This window comes from Crocodylus siamensis, chromosome 2 (assembly GCF_052110815.1).
Source record: "Crocodylus siamensis isolate JL-2025a chromosome 2, ASM5211081v1, whole genome shotgun sequence".
Classification (NCBI taxonomy): Eukaryota; Metazoa; Chordata; order Crocodylia; family Crocodylidae; genus Crocodylus; species Crocodylus siamensis.
In genome coordinates this window covers 266,439,727-266,460,164 of record NC_143396.1, presented here as the reverse complement: position 1 = coordinate 266,460,164, position 20,438 = coordinate 266,439,727, and the positions used below count along the sequence as shown (strand labels likewise).

At 43.2% G+C, this 20,438-nt stretch overlaps 2 protein-coding genes across 3 annotated transcripts in view; one reads left to right on the top strand and one right to left on the bottom strand.

The window, feature by feature from the left end:
- Positions 1–10,012: 10,012 nt before the first annotated feature.
- Positions 10,013–19,774, bottom strand: LOC149872140 (uncharacterized). The gene is made up of 4 exons (XM_090034655.1): positions 19,736–19,774; positions 17,045–17,413; positions 16,788–16,921; positions 10,013–16,490 (listed from the first exon to the last, which is right to left on the bottom strand). The coding sequence occupies exons 1-4, from the start codon at positions 19,772–19,774 to the stop codon at positions 16,154–16,156; spliced, it is 879 nt and encodes a 292-aa protein (XP_089890781.1). The 3' UTR covers positions 10,013–16,153.
- Positions 17,184–20,438, top strand: part of BTBD7 (BTB domain containing 7) — a 95,648-nt gene continuing 92,393 nt past the window's right edge. For both annotated transcript variants that reach the window (XM_090033913.1, XM_090033912.1), the window contains exon 1: positions 17,184–17,315. The gene's annotated coding sequence lies outside the window, so the exon portion shown is untranslated. The remainder of the gene's footprint in view (positions 17,316–20,438) is intronic.

The window sequence follows — 20,438 nt, the reverse complement described above, 5'->3', positions numbered from 1 at the left end:
TTGTCTTCAATTTGCACCTAAATATAGTGCAGAGTGGTGGAGAATCAAGTTCTCTGTGCCTTTTCACATGCAAAAGAGATGAAGAAGACAGCCTCCTCTTTGGCCCCAATTCAGTAGTCTGTCCCTATTCAGCAGATACTTGGGCACATTTTCAACATTATTAATCCTGCTTTTTCTTTACAATTTTTATTATTTAGTCTTCTCCCCACCCTCACCCTCTGCCAACTTTGGCATGAAAAGACTAAAAAACAGTTAAGGGTGTGGGTAAGCAAAAACTGAATACCACCACTTTGGCTGGGGGTGGGGAGAAACATACACCTCATTCCCATTTTAAAAAAATGGTGTCATAGGGGATTTTTGTTTTGTTTTTTTTAAAGCTATTTTTAAAGGAAAACATTTCTGAAGAGAAGTTTGTTTTTGGGAAAGGCTAATTTTGTTTCCAAACAAAAATATTTTTGAATGAGAAATAGTAATTAGCTCTATTTCCAGGAATATCATACCAGCATAAAAACAATCAGATAACTGCATAGGACCAATTATAAAAGGTCCTGCCCTGCTTTTACTTTTTTGGTATAAAAATCTTCCACAATACATAAGAATCTCATTTTGGATTCCTGTTTGAAACCTCTGGGGAAATGTGAATTGTCTGTACACCTAATGCTAATGATGCTGCGACTCTTAAAGGATCTCATGGTGCCTTTGATTAGGTTCACTGCTGTACTAGGATCATGTGGACCCTAATTAATCACAGTGGAGTTGGTTGTGCAGATAAAGCTTGAGGAGAAAGTCAGTTGATAAACCATAGTTTATAAGTGGGCATCGATTGTAAAGGCCTTTGGCATATATCAGTCAAATGGCAAGGACATTTTAATTTTAGGATGTAATGCATACGTTATCAATACATTACAAAACATACTATACATTTTTACTTACTGGCAAACATAAATCCATCCAAAATCATGTAAATTGCATTTCTTTCTAGTATTCTTTCCTTTTTCTGGTCTATCTTTGGAATCCTACCTCCTCCCACCTCTTGAAGATTGTATTTCACAACTCTCCCAATTGTCATTGCTTTCTTCCAGAAAGAACAAGTCACAAAAAAGGTAAATATAACAAGGTACTGAAACATCACTAATTTTAAAAGAAAAATTTCACAGAACCATCAGAACCCAGTAGGTCTTAAACAGTGATGACATAACAGTAGATATCTGAAATACTCCTACCAAAGTTCATGGAATTTCTCAAGTGTAAATCTACCACAACTTGAAAGGCATTTTTAAATGCCCATAATTAAGTTACTGTAGTTTTTATTAACCAAAGCAATAGCAAGCAAATGTCAAATTCTGTGGCTTTCCTGATGCATTTATTAGGAAAGTGAAAGTGAAGTCAAAAGCTTACACAAGTGAATCTGCAGCAACCTTATCCCAGTTCAACTAGGGCTTAAAAATATGGTGATGGTTATTAGGATTTAACGTTTGAAGCAACAGCAATTGTCATCATAGTCAGGAATTGTTTCAGATCAGCAATAGCTGGTGATGTTAGACAAGTCAAAATCCAGATGCATTATACTATTGATCAAGTGAATTTATTTCTGCTCATTAGAACTATTTGCTTGATTAAATTGGATGAAAACTGATTGCTTATAGTTCTTTTTTTGCTGAAAGCACTTCCATGAACAAAACAAAAAAACTGGGCCAGACTCATGCCCTTGATGCTGCTAAAATTGCTAGTGATATTACTCTACAGCAGGAGGGGCAACCTGCAGCACAAGTGACACAAATGTCATGGGCAGACCCTGTGCACGACAAGCAGCAGGATGGAGGATGCAGGCAGCACAGCAATAGTGCAGAAAGCAGAGCTATGGATCAGGCATGGAATACAGGGTAGGGAGCAGAAGGCAGAGCAGCAGATTGGGCTGGGGAAGGGGATCAGAGTGGGCATCAAGGAAGGTATGAGGCTTAATTTGTGACATGCCTGCCAAAAAGGCTGGTCCCCGTTGCTCTATGAAATACTTAGGCCAAATACCTTGAATCCATGCTGTATTATATCAGTATCTAGCATCAAACCAAGGCCTTCTGTTTCTTCACAATGCAAACAATGCCACCTGGTGGACACTGCTAGTAGATTCTCCTTGTGCCCTGTAGAGTCGCACTGACTTCAGGGGAGTTCCTCCTGATTTACCACAGTGTAAGTGAGTATGCAATCAGGTCCTGCATGTTTATATAAAACACCCAAGGGGAAAATCTAGAGTAAAATACCTGTAGTTGAAGAGCATTATAATAGAATAGCACGTCACACTTGCCTATACTGCCTCAGCACCCACCCCAAAGCTGCTGCCAAGAAATATGCCCCATTCCTTCATCCCTGGCCAGTAAGCACCAAGTTCCAGAAAGGAGGGAAAGCAGCCATCTTAGCTGTGCACACATACCCTAGCATTGTCCTGAGGCTTTCCATCTTGGGCACGATCCTTGGATGTGCTCAGGGCCATTCTAAGGGTCTTGTTACATAGTAATTTTAGGCAGTTTCTGGAGCTCTTAACCCACGAATTGGTCGCACATTAATACCTTTAAATGCCTTAAAGCACTTGTAATTTGGCTTAAAGTTATGCCATTTCAGGGCAGGATTATCTCCAATCTGCATAACCTTGCTCCTGTTTCATTAAGGTATGTGTAGTCACTCCCCACAGCTGTTCCACCCAAGTTGAAGTGCTCCAGTATGCCAGAATACAGTGGCCCCTCTCCCACCCTCTTATTCTGTGGGCTCTGAAGCCCCCCACTGCTTCTGCTAACATCATTTTCCATCTGATGAGGTTTTTTTATCCTACACTGGAGATAGTAGGTGTAATTCTTCTGGTGCAGGAGAGAGAGGGAGCTAGGAAAGGGAGAAAAAAACAAGGCATCATCCTGCTGCTGCTTTCTTTCCCCCCTCCCAAGGCCTTTATGTTAATGTCAGATCTCCCTTTGGGCTAGAACAGGTCTAAGTTGGTTCTAAACAAGCAAGCATCCTTAGCACAGGGAAGCAGTCCCAGGCAGCAACCCCCATCCCTAGGAACCACGTTAAGAGCTGAATGCCATGGCTGGAAACCGATTGTAGTTGTCTCCGGGATGGAGAGATAGCTGAGTGCCAGGGCTGGGCAGCCCATGAGGCATGCTGATCACTACAGAATAGGAAGGGAGCTTGGACAGGGCAGGAGCTGGTGTTCAGGGTTGATGCTGCACATTGGCAGAGCTGGTGTTGTCCTTGCTAAAGGCAAATGAAAACAGAGCCCCTATAAAGACACTGATGTGGCCCATAGGCTCCAGGCAGAAACAGAGGTAGAAGAAGAAGACCGGTGGGGTGTCTGCAGACAAGGTACCCCCAAGGCTCAGGCCAAGCTGGGATCAGGGGAGAGTGGGGAAGATCCAAGCTGGGAAGTGGGGAAGTGGAGAAGATCCAAGCCCTAGCACCAGGCAGCATCTCTGTCCCCTTCCCTCATGCTCTCTGTGGTTCAAGTTTTAATCAGGAGACATAGGCACTGGGATTTGCCAGATACTGGGCACAAAACAGGCACTTAGGCAGCTCTGATCATGCCCCTCCCACCCAGCTTGGGGAAACCCCCACTCCCCCACTTGCTTTGCTGGGACCCAAACCCATAATCCTCCCCCAGGAAGGCTCCTCTCGCCTCCCCCAGGGCAGCTGGATCCTGGGGCTCCGTGCTTGCAGACTCTTGGTACCACAACTCTGCCATCAGAGGTGGGAGCTGGGCAGGCAACAACCTTCCTACGCAGCCCTCTGCTGAGTCCCTCAGCCTCTCGTGAGGTAACCGCCGCCATTCACCCCTCCCTGCAGTCTAGAGCCCTGCTGCTGTGGTGGGTGAGGGATGGGCAAAGCACAGAGAATCACAGAGAACTAGGGCTGCACAGGACCTCCCTGCTCACCAGGCCTCTAGCAGCAAGTTACAGCTGTGCAGGTAGGGGGCCAGTCAGAGAATAAAGGTGTGACTGCTCCAAACTCCCAGCTAGCACTAAGCCAACCAACATTTATGCAGCTCACAGCGTAAAGTGTAACAAGACCCTAAGTAGTCATTTCCAGGATCTGGTTCATGGTCAGTGCATGGGGGCAGAGCATGCTTCTCAGTGGAAGCCCCAGGCAAGTGAGGAGGTGGCATGGACATATTGCTAGTAACACTCAAGTTACCATGTCATTTTGCACACAGCTCTGCTTAGTGCACCTGAGGAAGGCTCTGGAATTTAAATACTGCCTTTGCAGCCTGCCTGTCCTGGAAGAGACCCTTATGCAACACTTATGATCTCTGGTCACATCCCTGTTGCCCCTGCTATATCCCAGAATGCCCCCAGCATGCCTAATATTCAGGAGAAACTCGAATAGATGTGGTTATACTGGTTTTTCAGGACCTAGAGGCCCCTTTCAGCACTGGAATTTCCAGGTGTCCATCCCCTCTGCAGCCTAGGAAAAGGGCAAGAGATAAGAGTAAAACTGAGGATATGGCCTGTTGGGTTTCCATGGTGTTATTAAAGTAGATAATTGGCATGCTCACTCAGCTGAATATTGTTATATTAAACAGGGTATCAGAATAAGACCAGGCATAGTTAAGGCAGTGGTTCTCAACTTGGGTAGCACACCACAAGGCCACCTCTGGGGTGCTACAACTAAAAGACTGCTGCCATGGAAGTGGCCAGGTTAAATTGTCCTACATGCAGGTCTGCAGCATGCATATGCCCCTCCTGATTTACAGATCTCTTAAATCAGGACAAGAGAAATGGCTTGGGCTGTAGCCCTTTCTCATCTGGGTCCTCCCAGAACCAGAGATGTGTGGGACAATTCCAACAACATGCCTCTGTTTGAGGAGGGGAGGGTGGGTAGACTGGGAAAGGGAACCACCTGAGCCAGGTCTCCTACCTGCTTTAGGATTATCAGAAAACCTTAATGCAGGAGGACTATGCATGTGCCACAGCCCTTCCCAGGGTGACTATATAGCAGGCATGTGGAGCAGTTTTACCTGGAGGCAGCAGCCCCTGGCTGAGCAGCCCTGAGGTAACCATCAGTGGTTCTCAACTGGGGATGCCACCCCATTCAAACAGTGGCAGAGGGATGCCCTGATTCTGAAAAGGTTAAGAACCAGTAAGTGAAGCGCTTTCATTTTGACATAAAGGACTCTACATAATCTTAGACATTTGTTCCTGTCAAAAGACAATGGGGGAGGCAGAAAAAAAGAGGCAAAAAGCAAAAGGGGGGAGGAGGAAGGGGATGGGGGGGATGATAGGTATTCTAGTTGCAGCAGTAGGAAATGATGCTTCAGCCCTTCTGCTTAAATACATTTAATCTTATGTGTATCCATGCTAGCAATCACACTGTTTGTTTATTATACTTTTGCTTCATACAGAGGATTGTTACACCTTGTCAGGGCAGAGATGCTGTGGAAAACAGGAAATGGTCCTTGAATGACAAAGCATGACCTCTAATTCCTAAGAGCTCAGGTGGAGTTTGCATCCAAATTGTCCAAATATATATTCAAAATCTCATATTACATTTATGACACACTTAGGCTGAATAGGTGCCAGGTTCAGCCTGCCCACAGTTGGAATGAAGTGAATGATTCAAGTGATCATGCTGTAAATATATCTTTGGATTCACATACTGGCCTTACAGGATGCAGTATATGAGGGAAAAGATAATGGAGAGAAAGTCAAGCATGAAAGAATTTCCTTTGCAGAAATGTTTAGGTAGTAAAATATTCATGTTCACTGGGCAACTGTGCAGCATCTTTAGAAGTGGGACATACTTCTAGGATTGGATTGAATAAATTGTACAAATAATACCACTGGCCCTGATCCTGCCCTACTGAAATGAAGGCAAATCTTACTAATTATTTCAATGGGACCAGGAATGGGCGTAGTATGCTGTTACCTATACCAAATGACAAAGAGTATGAGAGTATGACTAATGTTTTCTTTAGAACTGGTTGCATCAGAGGTCCCAAAAGCAAAGGGAAAAAGATCTTTTAAAACATGTATTACCCTGATCCTCACTGGAATAAACTACTTTTTTTAAAGTGTAAAGCTTACTAAAAACAAAACCTTCTGTTCCTAATTTAAAGTTTGATAAACAATGGTAATTTAATCTATCTGCTTTTTTATCATAATTAAATTATCCTAAAACATGAGATAATTCAATAACACTAAAAAAGTTGTGCTTTGCAATTCAAAGCTCTGACCAAATGCTCATTTTTCAAAACTCCTCTTAGACACTAGGTGGCGCTAAGTTATTGTACAATGCAAGGCAGAATCATATTTGTCCATGTCTCTTGCATGGGTACAATGAAGTGGTTTGTATGTGTACCTACTGCTCAGAGGAAAGCTATCTGTACAACTAAGCAAGCAGAAGTTAAGAAAAATTAAAGGTCTTCTCACAGCTAAAGGGGAAAAAAGTATTCCCCGTTATGTTTCTGGCTAATGGGTAGTACATCTTAGGACACCCGATTTACACATTCACCTTTCAAAACAAAATGAGAGACTAGAATACAAAGCAAATAGTACAACCTCTGGATTAGGATCCTCTCCTCCAATCCTCATCTGTCTCAATGCCACTCAAGTGCCAGGTGAATTTAAAGCCCAATTTTACTCTATGAACAACAGCTGTTTTGAGCCACTCTGACAGCTCAGCAAAGTCATAAATCTGATTTAACTTCTCTCCTTAGGATTCTTCTTGTCTAAGCCAGCAGAGCAGTTTTCATTTATTCACTTCCAGTCAGTTGAAAGGGAGCATAAGCAGCTCTGGGCAATTAAGCATAATTTCAACCTGAGACTGCTCTACATTGTGCTGGGGACCTGACAAGCAGTGGAACAGACTAGCATGGGGAGAGCGCAAAAGCATCTCTGGGGTCCCTGGTTTCTGTTTCTAGATCTTCCATTGATTTGGTCTGTAACCTTGAGCGGCTGCAAAAATGTTCAAAATTCAAGGCCTAAGATCAGGTACCTAAACCTATATATAGACATTTAGGTTTTCCTGAATAGCTGAGCATACTGTAAGTTCTTTGAAACTGGGATTATGCCTTAATATACATCCAGCTAAAGCCTAACATAATGAGACACTAGCTTAATTGCAGCCTTTAGATGCTACTATCAAATAAAAAATAATTCATAATTAACTAAATCCTTAAATTGGTAGAACTTTTGGAGTGGATAACACCTCTGGGGAAGGAGGAAAAAAAGTCAAGCCACTTACATTTATGTGAATTTAGAGCTTGATCCTGTGCCAACTGAAGCCAGTGGTAAAATTTCCATTGACTTCAGTGGAATAGCATCAGGAACACAGAAATCCCATTAAAAAAAGCCTTAGGCACCTACAAGTAGACATCCTATATACTCATGGGGAAAGTTAGGCACCTCAGAAGAGCAATCCAGAATACCTGCACACTGACCAGGGAATCATGGAGAACCAGCCAATAGGAAACATGGGTGTGCCTGAATTCCCACCTGTCTCCAGAGCTTAGATACGAGTCAGAGTTGTAGGGAAGCACCTCCATCCACCTGGGATCCAGAACTCAGAATCCTCTCCTGGGGCAAGATACCGTAGGCTACAATCTCCAGCTTTACATCACCATCTCTTATGTCCCAGGAGACATAACCTCTATGCACCAGGCTAGAGGTTACTCTGTGTTGGGGCACACTCTTCCCCTCCTGTTGAAGCTTGGCCATAGTGCAGAAATAAGTGGGACATCATGGGTCCAGAAGTTGAACAAGCAAGAATGAGCACAGCTCTGTTACCTGCATGATTAGTGGCACATCCTGGGTGCTGAAGGCCCCAAGTATTCTAGCCTGTTATATAAAAAGTATATAAAGGTGCATTTCTCCTCTAACAGCCCCATTTAAAAAAGATAAAGTTGCTGCAAATACATTTCTTGAGTGGTCTGATCTTGTCCTTGCATGTTAAGGTCACTGTTGTGCACTGGAGTGTGAGCAGTCTGATCTAGTGGTTAGACACCCAAAGCACAGATGAAGTCCAGATCAGTTCCTAGGGAGCTGAGCATCCAGAGAGATCTGGCATCATAACTAGATTCAGAAGCTATAGCCAAAGGCAGGACAGCCTAGGGTCAGAAGCCAAAACCAGAGACAGAATACACTACAGGTTAACTGGGGTTAGGAGCTAAAAGCCAGAGCTGAAGGCCAACCTAGAATCAAGAGCAGAGAACTGGAATTGGGGAATGCCAAGAGTATCACCAGGATCAGAACCCAAAGTCAGAGTGAGGAGCTAAGACATTCCACTGTACCCTAATTCTGGCTCCCCATAGAACTGAAGTAGGATCTTGGTCATTTGCTGCATGGGCCTGGGCAATTCTGCACACATGTAGACCTACTAATGTCTAGGGAATCTTTAGGCTGAACAGGGAGACACCTAATGCTTTTTTAGAGGTGTCCAGGATTAGGTGACTATTGAATGGGGATTTGGGGATTGCAATGCAATCTTGCTTTAGGTTCCTAAATCCTTTTGATTTGGGCAGCACTTTTTATTTAATTTTATTTTAATCTAACCCATGGTAACCTAACTTTATGTATCCAAGTATGAAAGTGTTTGCCTGAAGCTCTCTGTGATTCAATTTCCCTCTCTCTCAGAGGAGATAATGCTGCTTCTTCATTTCTGTGAAGTGTTTGGGATTTATGGATGAAAAATTCTAAAAGAGCTAAGTAGTATTTCTATTTCTGTCTTGGAATCTGTTGAACAAGCAAGTGAGAGTTGAGACCCCAGCTGGTGTGAACTGGCACAATTTTATTGAGGTCTGTGTAGCTGGGCCAATTTACACAGGCTGAAGATCTCACCCATAATCTGATTGTTCAACAAACGGTCTTTTGGATAAGATGTAAAACTGATCCTGACTGCTGGGAGTCATTAAAGATTCTGTGACAGTCTTGAAAAATAACTGTTAGCTTTGCTGCTCTGATCAAATTCCAATCTGGATAAATACAGTGTACTATCTAAAAATACCTGCTGTTTTAGTTACACTCCCTACCTCAAATATATGCAGACATTTGGGACCTAATCTTCTTCTACTGATGTGCAGCATTAAATAGTTGCCATATTCCAAGGTGATGCTGGCTCAAATGATTCATTGGCTTTAGTGGGCTTTGAAAGAGATTTATGGGTGCATATGCCAAGGCTTTGTCAGTCCTGGCATGATGGAGTACAACTTCAGTATTCCACTTTGCCTACAGCTGGTCAATAATCTACCTGTTAGTAGTTAATAGTTCTATCCATATATAGGCAAAGTTAAACATTAAAAGGAGGTATCTTAGAAGGTAATTAAACCTTGAAGTGCCTGATCCTGCAGCCTTTGTTCAGGTGAGCAATCCGACTGGAACAGCATGATAATTTATCTGTGTAGGCTGCAGGATTTGGTACATAGCTTACAAAATGATTTGAGACGTGACATGATAAGAAGTGCTGTACTGAATGTCAGCCTAGTAACTGCTTGCATTTGATATGTGGAGTGCCAGAACACCAAATACTATTCCTATAGCCACATTGCATTACCTTGCACTGGGGAGACAAAGTAATGGTGAAATGATCATATCTAGCATAGTAAGAAACAGTCACAGCACACCAATGTTTTGTGAGCATCACAGCCAGGGTGGCCACCATAGAGGACATTCTGGTTTTCTGCTACTCTGTCCTCTAGTGATATGAAACCCAACACCTTTATGTCCTCGACTTTTTTCTTCAAGAGAAAAATAGAGGACATAAAGGCATCAGGTTTCGTATCAACAGAGGCCAGAGGACAACCAGACTGTCCTCTGTGATGGCCACCCTAATCACAGCAGTTACATTGTAAAGAACGAATGCAAAGAAAGTTTGTACACAGTTCTTGTCCCAATCATACTAGACAGCATGACAGCAAGACTGCTAGCGCTGGCCAGTGGTGCGCAATGGCATTAATAGTAGAAAGGGCAGAAGAAAAAGAGACAAAAACATCAGGCTTAGACAACTTACTAAGGTAATCAAGAAAGACATGTTTGACTTAACTTCACTGATCTGAGGTTTAACTTCACAGATTGAATCCATCTCTGTACATTGGAGCCATGCACTTGTGAACTGTGGATCAATAGCTCAAGCCACTGTTTTTTATGTGAAGGGTTTCTTCAGTCAACCAAGTCATGCAGGAAATCTTTGCAGCTCATTTCAATTTACTGTAGTGTGATGCATGCATATAAATGCACAGTCAGATGTTCATGTAAAGCCAAGTATCTCATTGTTGCATATATTAGTTGTAAAAAGAACACCAGCCTCAGGGACCTTCAGATACACAATGGAAAACAACTTTTAATGTATGTAATTTTAAGATCTTAATGAAGTAGACATTGTTTTTAATCTTCATTTATACAGACCTACATTTTAGGCATTCCTCCAGGCCCACAGCCAGGGTATTTGGTTCTCAATTGTTATTTAAAAGACATTTTCACTTTATCTTTTGCTGGATGCTGCTAGACTAGATTGTTACTGTTTTCCCTCAAAATTGAATGTTTTCTTACACTTCTAGTGCCATTAAGCTTAGTGCCTGAAACTCTTTTTCAAACATCTCTGGATGTCCCTTTTTGAAGAGTTAATACAAAAACACCATGGACTAATTATCCATCCTAAATACTCAGTTTATATTTGTGCAACACATCCTAATTGATGATTTGTAGTTCCCATCCAGAGGAAGCTGATAATGACCTTGTGCAGGTTGCTGAGTTGGATGACATGGTTCATTAGCACATCCTGGATGCCCTGGGCATATTTCCCACACCAGCTAGGGACTTGCCCATGCCAAAGTGGTTGGCAATGAAGTAGAGTCTGTTGGGGTTTGTGAGTGTCAAGATGCTGATGGCAATGCACTTCACTGGAGTCAGCAGTCGCCTTATCCATATGTCCTCCTACCCTATGTACCGGAGGCAACAATGTCCACGCAGGTAGCCTAGCACATGCAGACATTCTGCAACCGCTGGTCATCACCCAAGGTGTGCATATGATCCACTCTTACCAATCACTGCTGATCTCACAGGCCCTGAAGTACTGTTTGACACCAGAGAGGTGATCCCAGAGCACCCAGAACTGCATGATGTCCAGCAGGGCCTCATCTTTGTTGGCTAGGTAGAAGTCAGCAGCAGTATCCAGGAGGCTTGGTGCTCATAGGATCTGGGAAGTGGCCCCATGTGGGAAGTCAGGCTTCTAAGTCCTGCGCAGGAAGAAATGACCCTAAGTCTCTGGTGAGATGCATGCAGGGTGACAGTGAAGTAGAGGCCCAGCTCTTGGGTCCATCAGCTCCTGCAAGAGGGGTACAGGTTCATGGTGGGGTACAGGAACAGAAACTGATGTGCAAACATGCTCTGAATCTCTGGAAGTCTCCACACAGGGAGGGAGGAGTTATTGTGACTGGGAGCTCCTGGGTATAAGGGAGGCAGTATGGTCCTTTGCAGTAGCCAGCTAGTCACACAGCACACTCTGCTGCTCTCAGCAATCTCTGGCAACCAGGGAAGACTTTAGATTTTTCCTTCTTAAATATTGTTATTTTTAAGCCAACTTCATAATGTTGGAGGCCTGACTCACATACGTGAATGGCTGGGGGTTGGCAATATGGTAAAAGTGTCTACTCTCTATCATTTCTCCATCTGTATATGCTGCTGGAGTTTGAGATACCTTCAGAAGCTACAAGGATTCTGTTTCTTTCTAATTTGTAAACAAAGAAAACAAAGCAAAGCAGATGATGCAACTGCTGTGTAACTGCACTTCTCTGACCATATCTGAAATACTAGGTCTTCAGTATTAATCGGTATTTTACAAGAAGCATATTACTGCTGTAAAGAGCAGTTAATTTTTGACACAGGTCTATCCACTGACTCTAAAGGACTTAAGCTTGCGATGATAAAGCTGGGTGCCGACATGATGCTTCAGGTTACTTTAAAAAAAACAAATCTCATAAATAACACATAACAAACTATGTTAAAAGAACATTGTTAAGATTTCAATATCAGCAGCTATTTTAATTAAGGCTGGATGTGCATATGTATTACAATACAGTCTTTAATGACAGGATCACAGACATAATCATACTTTTCTGTGAGACCCTGCCACATTCAGTGCAAAGGATGTATGTTATTCAGTAATCACTCAGAGCCAAATAAAGATCGATTTTGTTCACTGTCTGACTAAGCAGCATTGCTTAATGTGAACTTCTGCATAAAACTACAAACAGTTCTAACTGGTTTGTGTCAGCATTTCTCAATAGAAAAATTCAAGACATGTCCGGAGCAGGGCTCAGATTCACAACTCTGGAACCATATTACCCCCTCTGCCACAACACCTCACAATGGACCCCAGAATTAGTATATAATTTTGACCTGAGCCTTTCTGAGTCAATCCATAAAGAAGGAATAACATTTCTTTACCTCATAAGGTGTTATGAATGTTTCTAAGATATTTAGATACCATAGCAGTGAGAACTATAGCAAAAGCTCATTAGGAAATGATGCGTTCAGAGCAGGGGTTGAAGAGTCTCCAGTAGGTAAGGCATAGAGGCATACATGTACAAACAAAGTAAAGCATAATACTGGATAGTTCAGTAAGTATTATCCATTTTGTGCACTGAAAAAGACAGGAGCCCTGTGTGACAGAAATATCAGCAATCTAGTTATTTTTGTAACCAAATCTACCAACTGCCACCATCAGCAATGGTTTGGTTTTTATGGTTTTCTTGATATGGACATAGTGTTTGATTGGAAGACCAATGCAGTATGAAGTACATTTACCAAGAAATGTAACAACATAGTTGATTATAACATTTTCATCGTAATACAACAAGATCACCCATGACAGACACTGAACTGCTAGATAGACTCTCTTAAGGACTGAATTAGAGACCAGTTAGGTAGCACTGCTTATCACCAGGTAAAAGCCAAGGAGACTAGTTTCCTGAAAAATTGCCTTGCATGTGCAACTTTTGTTCAGGCATTTCCGATTTTTTTGAGTGTTTGATTTGCAACCTGAATATTTTTTCAACTTTTTTTTAAGCATAAAGATAATTAATTCAGGAATCAGGTTAAGATTCATATCTGCAAAAGTATTCAGTATTGATAAAGTGCTTGAACGCTAATCTGTTCATCCAAAAGGCCATACGATCGGCAAATCTTAAATAATGTAAATGTATATGATATGGTGAAATACCATTTTTCTAGCAAATTTACAAAATTACGTTGATCGATTCCTTGTACCACGCAGTACAGCTTGGTCTCACAGGTTACAATCAAATCATGGCAGCAGCCTGTCAGGAAGAAAAGCATTAAATGGTTAAAATAAAGTGCTGATAACATATGTCTAGGGATTCCCATCACTATCACAACTTAAAAGTCTACTTAGCATAATAAATGTGAATCTCAGTGTCTGTTTACCCCCCACCCAGAATACTGAGTTACTAGCTGCTTAGTTACTATTCAATATACAGAATCCTAAAAGAAACAGACCTTTTTTTACTATGATATACTGTCCTGAACTCCATAAAATTGAACTGCAATTTACCCGAGAAAAAAAAAAACAATGGTAAATTGGACTGGAATTGTTTGATCTATACACTATAAAGACATAGTTCAGATGATCATGAATAAAAAGGTACTGTTTGTCACAATACTGAATGATAGCATCTGAGTAAAGTAGATTACAGAATACCTTTGTGAATTATTATGCTTTAAGGGCATAGGTGCTGAGCAACTCCAAAACTTGTTGAAAATAATTTATAATTAGTTTACTCATGACATTGTAGGAAGCTTTTTGTACCTTGCACAATCAAGCATATGAATCAAAACTGTAAACTCCCTAACTTAAAGAATATTTTTCATCTTTTACTCCATTTGCCTAATACTCAGACCAATTGGACCCTGCTCTTGAGTGCAGCCTCCATATGAAACTGGTAATACAAATAATTAATAATAAAACAATAAATTCACATACAATTGGAACAAAAATATTAAACATTTAGAAGGCAGACAACTGAATTATTTACAAGGCATTTTCAAATGGAGCAAGCAGTTTTCCAAAATTTGTCTCTAAGGCAATAGCAACATTGGTTGTGTGGTGTTCCAAATGCTGAGCACCCTAAAAAGCAAAAGATAAATGAACTTCACTGCACTAATTATTATTGCTGGTGTTACTATTATCATCATTACCATTATTATTATCATTGCTTGTATATTTTAATTACCATTCATTAATTTTATTTTGTTCATTCTTAATTCAGTATGTTTGATAATCAAGTTATTTTTCATGTTAGAGTTCAAGATTTTTTAGGTAAAATGCAGTGTGAATGTGTGCACAATATTCATTACTTACAAATATTCCAGACCAGATTTTTTTAGGTAAAATGCAATGTGAATGTGTTCAATAATTATGACTAATATTCCAGCCATCATAACCTAGATGTGAGGCACAGTATGGCATTATAGATATATGATTCAAGTAAAAGATAGGATATGGAGTCAGGTAATATCTAACTTTGTATTTTATTCTGTTTTTTCATTTTTTTGTTTTAAAGAGGATTCACATGTATGCTACCTTTTAATTTTTCTAGAGCATTTAGGGAATTAAATGATTTTGCTCATCAAGGCCTCCCTCAGTAAAGAGGGTTATAAATCTGCAAATCCAAACATTTATTTAAGCGACTAGCAATGAAAGACCAATACCCTTTGGGGTCAGTATTAAGTAGGGATTATAATTAGGTGATCAAAGGTATTATGTGTGTTGCACTTATATGCATATGCTCTGGAGCGGTTGTCAGGCACTGTGAAACTTTTATCCTTTTATCTCAGGAAACGTATTTATCTGTCAGAAAATATCTTTGAAGGTATGACTGGCTTATTCACCTTCCTAGATCACAGTATAGTTCTTTGTATCCTAAAGAGCATCATGTGACTTGACCCAAGGCTGATAAGTATATAAACAGCATAGAATCCATGAGAGACATAAACATCACATTCATATGTGCCATTAACAGATCCGTTTTAAAAATAAAATGTATGCATTAAAGTAAATGTGGTAAGATTCACAAGTAGGCAGGACTTTAGGTAGGATGCAGAAAAATTCTGGTTCATGTCTATACTCAGGCCTACTAAGCTCTGTAAGATAATAAAAATAGTTATGATCTCCATTACAAGATAGAAGCAGGCTTATCTCAACCAGCCAATGAATATTGTACTAGAATCCTCATTGCTTCTCTCCTTCATTTGAATGTATTCATCTCTGTCATATCTAAGCATAAGGAAATATAAATATTCAGCCGCTCTTCCCTTCTGAGGCTCACTATTGGTAGGATATTTCTAAATCACTGTAATGAGCAATGCTTGGTATAAAGAAAAAAATGCTTGCATTGTCACTGCATCTTTTAATCTAAATAATTTTGTCACCTTCTTACTTCAGAATGAATTTACATGTGTTTTTTATCACTAGAAGAAGCCAAGGGTGGGAAAACAGTTTGAAGTGTTTCCTCCTAAATAAAAGGCTTGTAACTACTATTTTGCCAGGATTTAACTTCAGTCAGCTCTTTCTCATCTAAGTCAAAGCAATGGGATACTTACCTGGTTTAATGTAAATTGTGAATGGCTAAAAGTTGTATACCATCTTCATACTGATGACATTTAAGTCCATAAAGTGCAATGGTTTCCCCTAATGGTTGCATGTAAGAAAGAAATGGAACCAGCTTGAAAGAGTAATTATATGATACTCCTTGATTGAATGCATTGGTGGCAAAGAATGGACAGATCACCTTTGTCAAATGAGAATGACCAGCCTTCCCAGATCCACAGAGATGTTGTGAGAAAAAATATATGGAAGACTGCAAGGCATTGAGATACTACAACAGGAGCATATACCTAAGCAGGGCTGGGTCCAGGGAGGGTGCAGCAGTGTGAGTGCACTGTCTCTATTGCTGCTACCGACACTGTCCCAGTGACTCCTGCCCTGCTCCAGCTGCGCAGTAAGCTAGGCTCAACCAGGAATAGAGAAGTGGTGACACACAGATTCCTGCTCTTCACTAAAAGGAAGGATGCCCAAGGGGCGGCAGCAGGTCCCCTTGCCCTTGTGTGCCTCTTCTCTGCCCAGCTCCCTGCTCTCTGCCAGCCACACCTTGTCCCCATAGTCAGAGAGGGCAGCGTGCCACACTCCCTTTAGTAAATCCTAGATCTGTCCATGTACCTAAGTATTTTAAGTAGGTGGCAAGATTGTCTATCATACCACCCATTGCATTTATAGAGCAGATCTGGTATAACCACTGGGTTAGGGTCCTTCTCCCTCTTAAAAACTGAATTTTTACAAACCAGCTAGAGGCATATAGAGCCGCAGCAAATGGCCGTACAGGGTCATCAACTGTTTGCTGCAGCACCATTTCTCCAATCGCTGTAGAGGGCCACAGGAGCATGGTCACGTCTGCAATCCCCGCCTGCGGCTGGCGAGTCACAGCAGGTTGAGGTGGTGCTCTAGGAACAAAGAGCCACTTTTATTTACTTTGCGTTTGCAAACAGCCAGGCAGCTAGCCCTCAAATATGGCAAGGGGATGACCAGTCACCCCGCTACGAACCAGCTGGACTCTCCAGCTTTCCATTGCTGGGCCTGAAACCAGGCACCACCTCAGCTTTGGACGGATTGCTCTGGAATTGGCTTTTCCCACTTTCTCAATGAGTTTGCTGGAAAATGGGCAAGGTTTTGCCAGGCAGCGAGTTGTCTGGGGCAGCAACCCTCACCCCAAGCTCAGTCAGATGAGGACGAGGACCCACCTGCCCTCGTCACAGCCTGAGGACGGGGAAGGAGTCACGGCCGGGGCCTGTCCCCCTCCACAGAGCCGGGAGGGCTCCTCACCCCGCCCAGGCGGCCCAGGAAATGGCCACCTCTGGGCCGTGGCTCTTTTCGCCTACATAAAGATACCGGAGCAGGTTTTCGATGGCGAAGATCTCAGAGCGGCCCCCCAGCCGGGCGCCCCCGTCCCGCGCGAGGTTTGTGGGCCAGCCCCGCGCCCCGCGGCCTGGGAGGGTACCCTGGACGGAGCACCCCGGGCACCACAGGCGGGCGGCGTCCCTTGCCGCACGGACCAGCTCTGCCGCCGACCCCCGCCCCGCCCCGCCGACACCACGTGTCCCGGGCGCCGCAGCGGCGCCGCCGCCGCGCAGGCTCCCTCCGCGCCGCCCGACTCCGGATCAAAATGGCGGTGGCGGCGGCGGCTGTCGGGGCGGGCGGGAGCCGGCGCTGAGTGGGGCGCGCCGAGCCTAGCGGGGCATGGAGGTCGCGGGCGGCGGCGGCTGCCGCAGGTGAGACGAGCTGTCGGGCGGGGGACGAGCGCGGGGCCCGCTGCTGTCCTGGCGGAGCGGGGCGGTGTCACTCCGACGCGGCCGGGACCCCCTCGCCCCTACCCTGCAGGATGGGCCCCCTCATGTCCGCTCCTGGGACCCTCGGCTCCTGTGTGCCCCCGCGGCCCAGCCTGGCCCAGCATCGCCTTCCCGGCCGGGCAGCGGCCCCTCTTCCCTGCTGCGCCCCCGGGTGTGGGGACCCCTCGCCTGTCCCCCTCAAGCCCGAGGGGGCTCATGCCCCAGCCCCAGCCTGGCCCCACGGGGTGGGCAGGTCCTGGCCAGACAGAGCGGTGCTCAGACTTGTGGGGTCTGGTCTCGTTCGACTCCTGTCAGCACTTAGCCTAGGGGCTTTGCTTTTTCCTTCTTACTTTTCCTTCTTTGTATCTTACCGGTGCCGGGGAAAGGGAGAAGGCAGCAGTGTTCAGATGACAGTGGTGGGGACATGGCCACCCTCAGGCCGCAGTACAGGGAACGATACTTCAAGCTGTGTTTTCCCTTCGCTCCGTCTGCGCTTGGGTTTAGTAGTGGTAATCGCTTGACTTGCTTTTCCCCTCAGTTGCTGAGGCAGTCTGCATTCATTCATGTGAAGTGTTGGTATCTTTAGCTGAAAGGTGCTGTGAAAGTATTGATGCTGCTGAGAGTCTCGTAGACCTTTCGTAACCCTTGTTTCCCTGTTCCCTTGGAGTTTACAAATATCTGTGTGTTGTCCTGGCCTAGGGCAGGATGTCAAGCTCTTCTGGCCCCATGATATGGCCTTGCATGCTGCATGTGATGTGTGTCACATCTGGTCCAAACCAGCATGTGGGGCTAGTCCAAGACTTGCGGGCAGCACTGTGGTCCGGATGATAGGCCTCTGAAGGCCAGGTTCAGCCACCGGCCATATTTTTGACCCCCCCCCGGAAGGAGGAATCCCTTTTAATCCAGTGACTTATTGTTTTCCCCACTTGAAGCTTTTGCTGTGATATCAGAGTAAACGTGTACTCCCTTCCCCCATTAAGAGTCTAATCCTGGTATAAGTGATTGTTTAATTTTTTTTAATGGTGACTCTGTGCATCTTTTGTCTTCCAAAGAATACGTGAACTCTTGGATTGTATTTTCTTGGGACTGGAAAGGTGAAAATGATTACTTCAGAGTTAAGGTGTCACAGAGGCATACTTTGGCGTTTTCCCTTTGCAGAATGTAATCAGACTTGCAACAGATATATCCAAAGTCATTGAGACAGTTGGGAACATATACTGCCTCGTGCTACACCAAGCACCTCTGTAGTGCCGCTGGCCAAGTGAATCACGTTTGCGGTATCCATAGTAGTATGTTGAAAGGTTTCTGTGATGGGCAGTATTTGATCATTTAATTGGAATTGACAGATTCAGTCTGAAGGCAGGTGAGTAGGACATTTAAAAGCTTGAGAGAGAGTCTTTTGTTCAGAATGTGCAGTGTCTGCTCTTATTTCAGATGCTTTCCAGATAACTGATACTAAATCCTTTATACTTGACATAGTGTCGTTAAGGATTGCTTTCAAACGTCTACCAGCATTTGGATTGGATTGATATTTTCCCATCTTTTTATAGGTCTGGTCATAATAGATGTGCAGCTTCTATGTCTGAAACACTGTACCACTTCTGCTGTTGTAATTATGCTCTCTGGCTTAACTCTTTATTGTAGTATCTTTTTAATGTAAATGAGTTACCTTGTATGTCCAGTTTCCCCAGATGAGTCTTAGATTACAGCAGTGATGAAATCATATATAGCTGGCATTGACTGACTTGAAAAGATACATACATGAGAACTAGACTTATTTTTATAAGTCATCCTAGAACACTTGTACAGGCTTGTTGTGCCATTTTCCAGCTTTTGAGCCTGTTGAAGAGTCAGTTATAAAATCTGTGTAGAAGGTGATCAAGTAGATTCAGGTGCAATGGAAGAATGAGCAGTCTCCCCTACCATTTCTGGAAATTCAGTTCAGCAAAACTACTAGAATCTTGAGAACAAACAAAATAATTGCCTTTCATTAGAGATAAGTGACTTTCAAATACATTTATATGGGATAGTGTGTTGAGACCAATAGATAAAACAATGCAACTTAAAGATATTTATTATATACTGAAATAGCCAAATAATCACACTTGCAACCTTTATTAGTTCAGTATTTGAGTTTTCCATTGTGGCATACTTTTTAAAAAACATTGGGGAAAATACAACTAGAAACAAACCTTTTATACTTCTGAAATGTATTTGTAGCAATTACCAAATCAGCGGCCATAGAGGCTTCTATTTGTTTCTTTGCAACAGGTTCAGAAGAGGTATCAGCAAGCTTTGTCTTGTGTTTATAGCATACAACCTGAATTGGGAAACCTGAGGTCAGATCTGCCTCTAACACATACTCTAAGTAATACCAACTGAGTCACATTGTCACTGGGCATGTCGACACATGCACTTTCATGTGCATTAACCTGTTTTAATGCACACTAAAGCATCATTTACAATGTGCACTTTCACTAATGCACTTGGTTAATGCTAGGAAAATGAGTATTAGCCTACCTTAGCATGCATCTCACAATGGAGGGTGCCTGTACATGAGCCAGGGGGCTGCTCTGACATGCTGTAATTATGGAGTGTGCTAATAACAAGGTCTAGCATACATAAACTGCAGGAGGGCCAGTTTAGACTAGACATAAGAAAAAAGTTCTTTATGATGTGCGTGTCCAGGGTCTAGAACAAACTCCCCACCCCCCAGAGGTGGCGCAAGCACCTACTCTGGACTCTTTCAAAAAACAGGTGGATATAGTTCTTGCTGGGGTTGCTTGATCCCAGCTGACTTACCAGCTGTGGTGGAGGGGCTGGACCCAATGATCTCATGAGGTCACTTCCAGCCCCTGATGTCTGTGAAACCTATTATATTAGTGTGCTTCAGACAGCCTCCATGTCTTGTGTATCAGTGTCCCCAAACTTCAAAAATGTGGTGGGGATGCTTTAACTAAAGCTTGTTTGAGCTTTAAATGATGCCCCGCTGCTATTTTGAAGCATGGGGACACTGGTACACGAGACAGTCTGAGTGCTTTAATTAGAGTGGCTCTCGGAGAGCAC

Coding starts and splice junctions, on each gene's coding strand:
- LOC149872140 (XM_090034655.1), bottom strand. CDS start 19,774: ATGCCCAGTGACAATGTGACTCAGTTGGTATTACTTAGA. Junction 16,922..17,044: donor CCCGGGGTGCTCCGTCCAGG/GTACCCTCCCAG, acceptor ATCTTTATGTAG/GCGAAAAGAGCCACGGCCCA. Junction 16,491..16,787: donor TCAGGCTGTGACGAGGGCAG/GTGGGTCCTCGT, acceptor CTTTGTTCCTAG/AGCACCACCTCAACCTGCTG.